Source organism: Garra rufa, chromosome 5 (genome assembly GCF_049309525.1).
Source record: "Garra rufa chromosome 5, GarRuf1.0, whole genome shotgun sequence".
Classification (NCBI taxonomy): Eukaryota; Metazoa; Chordata; class Actinopteri; order Cypriniformes; family Cyprinidae; genus Garra; species Garra rufa.
This window is the reverse complement of record NC_133365.1, coordinates 11,040,526-11,048,875: the sequence shown is the minus strand read 5'-3', so window position 1 is coordinate 11,048,875 and position 8,350 is coordinate 11,040,526. Positions and strand designations below refer to the sequence as shown.

The 8,350-nt window shown below is 32.3% G+C and overlaps 1 protein-coding gene across 1 annotated transcript; it reads left to right on the top strand.

Moving 5' to 3' along the window:
• The first annotated feature begins 1,470 nt into the window (after positions 1-1,470).
• Positions 1,471-8,192, top strand: LOC141335530 (uncharacterized). Its single transcript, XM_073841028.1, has 11 exons — positions 1,471-1,531; positions 1,918-2,010; positions 2,092-2,123; positions 2,529-2,598; positions 3,351-3,500; positions 3,580-3,700; positions 3,885-4,097; positions 4,600-4,683; positions 5,313-5,454; positions 6,209-6,371; positions 6,674-8,192. Coding segments are annotated over exons 4-11 (1,113 nt in total). The 5' UTR covers positions 1,471-1,531; positions 1,918-2,010; positions 2,092-2,123; positions 2,529-2,596; the 3' UTR covers positions 6,912-8,192.
• Positions 8,193-8,350: the final 158 nt, after the last annotated feature.

The following is an 8,350-nucleotide window of genomic DNA, read 5'->3' as shown; positions in this document are numbered from 1 at the left end:
ATACAAAAGTAATTGTAAATGTACTACATTATATTTTATACTAAATTTTCGTAGTTTTCGTAGATTAACAAGGATTATACAAAATCCACACAATGAAAAATACTAGATGAAGGCAAGACAGGGTGAAAAGTTAGCGTTGTTTATCATGGCAGAATGACATTTTGAATAATATCCTATTATAGCATATTTATCGCTAGTGTGGGGTTGTGAAGGTGTGAAGGATGAAACAGTTTGGTAAATAAATAATTATAATGTGCATGTGTTGATTGGACATCAGCAGGAACATATGGCAAGCCGTTTTAGCCTAAAATATACTAAGTGTTACTCGTGGTAATTTCATTTTTACTAGTACCAATTCAATTAGAGAGCTCTCTAATTCAATTCTTACTAGTAACAATTCCAGTTAGAGAGCTTTACAAATAAATTTTTACTAGTTATATGTCTCCATTGACTTCCATTCATTTTTAATTACAGAGCTCTACAATTGAATTCTTACTAGTACACAATTTCAATTAGAGATCTCTCTAAATCAATTTTTACTAGTAGTAATTCCAATTACAGAGCTCTTTAATTCAGGTTTTACTAGTAACAAGTCCAATTAGAGAGCTCTACAATTTTATTTTTACTAGTAAAAAACACATTAAAGATAAGTTTAATTGCAGAGTTCTGTAATTGAATTAAAGAGCTCTCTAATTGGAATTATTACTAGTAAAAATTCTGTTGTAGAGCTCTGTTATTAAAAATGAATGAAAGTCAATGGAGACATATGACTTGTAAAAATTAATTTGTAGATCTCTGTAACTTAAATTGTTACTAATAAGAATTGAATTGGAGAACTCTGCAATTGGAATTATTACTAGTAAAAATTGATATAGAGAGCTCTTTAATTGTAATTGTTACTAGTAAGAATTCAATTGTAGAGCTCTCTAATAGTAATTCTTACTAGTAATAATTAAATTGTGGAGCTCTCTAATTAAAAATGAATGGAAGTCAATGGAGACATATGACTAGTAAAAATGTATTTATAGCTCTCTAATTATAATTGTAACTAGTAAAAACTGATTTAAAGAGCTCTCTAGTTGGCATTGTTACTAGTAGGAAATGGATTATAGGGCTCTCTAATTGAATTGATACTTGTAAACATGCATTTACGAGTAACGCTTAGTATATTTTAGGCTAAAACGGCTTGCCATAGGAACATCCTCTAAAATGACAAGCGCTTTAACCAATGAGAAACACTTATCGCCGACAGCTCTGTATGTTATGATTTAAGGTAAATTGTGATATAAGAGAAAAAACATTTAATACCAATAAACGTTAAAATACAACACTACAATTAATTTTCTATATTCTTATTTTTAGATACCCTTTTGTATCTAAACGGCAGTTGTGCGTTTGAGTTCACATGCATGTTTGTCCCGCCCAAGTGAGCCAACGAGCCAATAAGAAACACAGTTAGGCTGACGATAGAAGGAATAAGCAGGAAGTTGATGCTATGGTGTATGCATCTATCTGGGCATACGGGATACTGGTATGTCATCTGCAGGTGATCCGTTCATACACAGTGCACTTTGCACCACTGATGTTTTATTTTCAGTACAGAACATTATTTCTGTTTGCTTAACTATCTATTAGTATGTTGCTAAATCCAAGATGCGGTAATTATGTAACAAATGACATGTCATTTTTTTTTTTATTTGCTCTGCGTGCGATTTTGCCGGTGATCAAGCCTTAAGAATCCCTTTTTAAATTACGTTTTGAAGAAAATTTTAATGGGAAAGTCTTGCTGTATTCATCTAACAAGAGACTTTAAATTTATGCACACTGTTGTGGCTTTCTTCTATATCAGTAACTTATCAATAACAGTTACTTACATGCCTTTATCTATATTTTAAACGTCGTTTCTTCTGTTTTCAGAGAAAAGAGCCCACAATCTGTAACTTCCCCTAGGGGGCGCTGTCGATTCTAACTATAATTTATATGTACTGTACAGTACAGTCATTTTCCTGGGTATGTTTCTAATAGCTTTCTAAATATTATCTGATTCTGTGCTTATATGTTTGTATAATTTCTGTTCTCTTTCTACTCCAGGTATTGGAACTAAAAAGCAGCTTAAAAGTAATGTAAGTATCATAAATAATGCCATCATAGAAAAACCATAAGTAGTGTTTTGGGATTAGTAAGATTTATAGTAAATAAATAAATGTATGCTTTTATTCAGCCCGGGTGCATTAAACAAATCAAAAGTGACAGCAAAGACTTTACTTTTATTTATTCATTTATTTATTTATTTTACATTTATTGCTGTTTTTTGAAACTTTTTATTCTTTAAACAATCCTAAAAACATGTATTATGGTTTGTACAAAAGAATGATTTTTGAAGCAAGACTGGAGTAAGGGCTGCTGAAAATTCAGCTTTGTCATCACAGGAATAAATTACATTTTTAATGTATTAATATAGAAAACGGTTATTTTAAATTGCACTGATATTTCACAATATTATTGTTTTTACTCTATCTTTGATCCAGTAAGTGCAGCCTTGGGGACAATAAAAGACTTACTTCAAAAGCCTTGAGCAAAAGCTGGCATACAAATAATGTGAGTATTACATTAAAATAATGTCATGCAACATTGGAGACTCAAAAAGTTTCATGTGAATAATATACAGTCGAGGTTAAATGTGCATTGCAGAATATGCAAAATGTTAATTATTTTACCAAAATAAGAGGGATCATGCAAAATGCATGTGTATTTTTTATTTAGTACTGGCCTGAATAAGATATTTCACATAAAAGACATTTATATATAGTTCACAAAAAAAAAAAATAGTTGAATGTATAAAAATGACCCCGTTCAAAAGTTTACACACACTTGATTCTTAATACCATGCTGTTACCTGAATGATCCACAGCTGTTTTGTTTTGTTTAGTGATATTTGTTCATGAGTCCCTTGTTTGTCCTGAACAGTTAAACTGCCCACTGTCCTTCTGAAAAATCATTCAGGTCCCACAAATTCTTTGGTTTTTCAGCATCTTTGTGTATTTAAACCCTTTCCACAATGACTGTATGATTTAGAGATCTATCCTTTCACACTAAGGACAACTGAGGGACTCATATGCAACTATTACAGAAGGTTCAAACGTTCACTGATGCTTCAGAACGAAACGCAATGCATGTATGTAATTCTCTATATGTCTGAAATATCTTATTCAGGTCAGTACTAAATAAAAAATAACATGCATTTTGTATGATCCCTCTTATTTTGATAAAGGAATTAACAATTTGCAGATTCTACAAGGTGTATGAAAACTTTTGACTGTAAACCATGTTTCTTTTTTTTTCTTTTGCAGGATTGTGTTGAAGTGCTATTTCTCTCTTCCAGTGGTGGCAGGGGCATTATTAGTGGGCCTCCCTTACAGTATCTCTCTAGTTGCCCAGTGGCTCTATGGCTGGCCCAATAAACCAGGGTACCAAAAATATATAGAGGCTCTTAAACCAAGGTGAGAGTATTAACATTTCGATGTTACTCTACTTTAATTGTTGGCGTTTTAATGATGCAGTTTCTTGCTCTCCCTGTAGGCGCATATACTGCCTGACAAGAGCCGTGCTGGAAATGCTAAAATATCTGCAGTATGGCAAACTGTACTTTCAGTGGAAGCTGTGGTACAGTAATGACAAAAACAACAAGCACTATGTGAAAGTTAGTTCTGTTTTTATATTTCTGTTAATGTTTTTTATTTAGTCACAGGGTGCACAATGTGTTAAGCATTACAGAGAAATTTAGGACTGTAATAATAATTCTTTGTGTTACTAAAATTCATTGTAGCATTAAAGTGAAAGTCCCAAATACAACAGTATTTGATTGTGCTTCTGTTCTTTCCTAGGGCATAACCTTTGGTCGGCGAGGGAACAAACTAGATTTATATTATTCACCAAACATGGGCCATTCTGATGCTGCTTCTGTGCCAGTGGTTGTATTTGTGTACGGAGGTGCCTGGGGATCCGGAGATCGCTCAATTTACTGTCTGTTAGCCTTACAAATGGCAAAGGAGCTTAAAGTCTCTGTAATTTGTCCAGATTATTCCATATATCCAAAGGTAAGTTACCATTATATTATACATTTAGCCAAATTATACCTCATTATTCATTCACCCAAAAATAAAAATTCAGTTATTAATTACTCACCCTCATGTCATTGCAAACCCGTAAGACCTTCATTCATCTTCAGAACACAAATTAAGATATTTTCAATGAAATCCAAGAGCTTTCTGACCCTGCATAGACAGCAACGCAACTGACACATTCAAGGTCCAGGAAGGTAGTAAGGGTAAAATCCTTAATTTTTTAAGCTATGAGAATACATTTTGTGTGCAACGTGTCAGTTGTGTTGCTGTCTATGCAGGGTCAGAATGCTCTTGGATTTCATCGAAAATATCTTAACTTGTGTTCCAAAGATGAGCAAAGGTCTTACAGGTTTGGAACGACATGAGGGTGAGTAATTATTGACAGAATGTTCACGTTTGGGTAAACTATCCCTTTAATATGTATATTTTTAGTGTGGATTTCTTTATTTTTATTAATTCTTTGTTGTGTTTTCAGGGAAATGCTTTAAATATGGTTCAAGACATTAGTGACAGTTTGCTGTGGGTGAGAGAAAAGGGACAAACGTTCAATCTTGATCAAGTAAGTTTTCAGTTCTAATGCTACTTAAACTGTTTGACTTTACTAAATGCAGTTTTTCTTATGGTAAATATGTAATTTAATGTTCAGCACTTTAATATTTCAAAGTGCTTGTACTATACACTACCATTGAAATGTTTGGGGTCAGTAAGATTTTTTTGACAGAAATTAATACTTCTATTCAGCAAGAATGTATTAAATAGATGGAAAAATGCCACAATATTTGTTACAAAAAATTATATTCAAAATGCTGTTTTTATATGTGATCCTGGACCACAAAACCAGTCATAAGGGTATTTGTTAGGATAGGACGACATTCGGCCGAGAGACAACTATTTGAAAATCTGGAATCTGAGGGTGCAAAAAAATCTAAATATTGAGAAAATCGCCTTTAAAGTGGTGCAAATGAATGTAATGCATGTAATCAAAAATTACATTTTGATATATTTATATAAGGTAGAAAATAAAATAAAAATTCTAGAGCCCATATAAAGCATGTTTTTGTGAGCATTTTTTTCAAAAACATTTTTAAAAATCTTCCAGAACCTAAACTTTTAAACGGTAGTGTATATTTTCCACATTATGTTGTGAGTAATAAAACAGTTTCATCTAGGCTACACTTTTTCATGCAGGACAACATAATACTAATAGGTCATTCAGCAGGGGCTCATCTGTGTGCCCTCACCGCACTGTTTCTGGTGAACAATGCGGACGAACTCTTCATTGAGACCAACAAACAGAGAGATCTTGTATCTTCCATTAAAGGAATCATGGGTAAATTAATGCACCACATTTGCTATGTTTCTTGTATTATGATTGTGTACAAATTAGCATAACGGTTGCCCTGTTGATGTAGCTGATACTTAGTAAAAACTTGATTAAAGGAGTAGTTCACTTTCAGAACAAAAATGTACAGATAATGCACTCACCCCCTTGTCATCCAAGATGTTCATGTCTTTCTTTCTTCAGTCGTAAAGAAATTATGTTTTTTGAGGAAAACATTTCAGGATTTCTCTCCATATAATGGACTTCTATGGTGCCCCCGAGTTTGAACTTCCAAAATGCAGCTTCAAATGGCTCTAAATGATCCCAGCTGAGGAAGAAGGCTCTTATCTAGTGAACGATCAGTTATTTTCTAAAAACATTTACAATTGATATACTTTTTAAGCTCTACACAGAATACGCACAGAGCTAGACAAGACAAGCATTTGAGGTTAAAAAGTATAGAAATTGTAATTTTTTTTTTTTTTTAGAAAATAACTGATCGTTCACTACATAAGAGCCTTCTTCCTCAGCTGTGATTGTTTAGAGCCATTTGAAGCTGCATTTTGGAAGTTCAAACTCTCGGGCACCATAGAAGTCCATTATATGGAGATGACTGAATATCTTTATGACTGAAGAAAGAAAGACATGAACATCTTGGATGACAAGGGGGTGAGTGCATTATCTGTAAATTTTTGTTCTGAAAGTGAAATACTCCTAAGTAACTTGGTGTTCATTCATGCTGTGATTTTTGTTTTTGTAATAGGTCTGAGTGGCGTTTACAGTATAATGGATCATTATAAGCATGAGAAAATGCGGGCTGTTGAATTTGTGTCAACTATGCACAAAGCTATGGATGGTGTGGAGAACTTTGATTACTATTCACCAACGTCATTACTCAAGAAACTGAATGAGGATCAGTTGAAACGGTATTGTTATTTCTGTTAACATATTATCAATGTTCAACAGCTAAAGCAGCAACACATATTACTTGTTTTATTTAACTAAGATGTTATGTAAAATGCCATTATTTGCATCTGTTTTACTGGCCAACATGTTAGATTACAAATTCAGTTCATCAAGTAAAGGTCACTGGTAGAGTACTGAGAGATGCAGAATACATTGAGGCTGTTGAAAGAAGCTCTTTGTGAGCTACTTTGAGTCTATTCATTATATAATTGTAGAATTAACAGTAAACGCTTTATTTATCATTTGCTATGTTTTCATGCAGAGTTCCTCCAGTGGCTTTGCTTCATGGAACCAATGACATCATAGTTCCGGTGGAATCATCAGTCAAGTTCTCTGAGCTCCTCAGAGCCCTTTCTATCAGGATGTCTCTCTATCTAATACCTAAAATGAACCACACAGAGATGGTCACTGACCTCATGGCTCCAGACAGGCACTTTTACCATACTGTTTATGGCTGTATCAAACAGGAGTATAGTAAATTTCAAGGCTGTGTTGATTAATATTTTTTACTCAATGCATTACTAACATAATTTTCCATAATGCCAGACAGTCACTATACTGTACATTACCAGTCAAAGGTTTTTGGACAGTACGATTTTTAATGCTTTTTAAAGAAGTCTCTTCTGCTCACCAAGCCTGCATTTATTTGATCTAAAATACAGCAAAAGCAGTAATATTGTGAAATATTTTTTCAATTTAAAATAACTGCTTTATATGTGAGTATATTTTAAAAGGTAATTCATTCTTTTGATTAAAGCTACATTTATAGCATCATTACTCCAATATTTAAAACCGATTTTTTTTTTTTCAGGATTCTTTGATGAATAGAAAGATCCAAAGATCAGAATTGATCTGAAATAAAATAAAAAAACTTTTGTAACATTATACACTACACCATTCAAAAGCTTAAAGTCAGTATAATTTTTTCTGGAAAAGAAATTAATACTTTTATTTAGCAAGGATGCTTTACATTGATTAAAAGTGATGATAAAGATATTTATAATGTTACAAAAAAATTCTATTTCAGATAAACGCTGTTCTTCAAAATTTTCTATTCATCAAGGAATCCTGAAAAAATGATACCCAGCTGTTTTCAACATAATAACAATAATAAATGTTTTTTGAGCAGCAAATCAGAATATTAGAATGATTTCTGAAGGATCATGTGACTGGAGTAATGATGCTAAAAAATCAAAGGAATAAATAACATTTTAAAATATATTCAAATAGAAAACAAATAGTAAAATATTTAACAGTTTTACTGTTTTTGCTCTACTTTGGAACAAATAAATGCAGGCTTAGTAAGCAGATAAGAGAAACTTTTGACTGGTAGTGTATGTTCATGCTTTTACTGTAAGTTTACATACAAGTTTTTCAAGTGATTTCTTCTGAAATGTTTAATTTTCAATCAAAAATGTGTTTATTAACCTATTACATAAAATGTGCTTGTTATCTGTCAGTAAATTCTGTAAATGTCTAATTAAATGTAGAAATTAAGATATTGTTCCAATTAAGACAGAAAAATGTATATATATATAAATATACAACATATTTTTGTTTGTGGAGAAATTCTTTTTTATAACTTTTCCATAATATACTTATATACTAAATCTTGCATAAATGTTCCTTTCTGTGTCCTAATTACAGAATTAGTTACTTGATGATTTTGTTTTTTACAGTTGATACAATCAAATAAGACGACCTTCAGCTGTGCATGCTATAGAAATGTTATTGATTTATGTTTGATTTTGTCATTATTCGATTAAAACGTTGATACCAAACACACAACAGTGTTCATATTTGGATGTTGAGACTGAACTATTGAGTATTCGCATCATAACTGCACCTTTATGTGGGGGCATATGTGACCCTAGAACACAAAAACAAAAATTTAAGACCTCCTCTTAAAGGAGTAGCTCACTTTCAGAACAAAAATGTA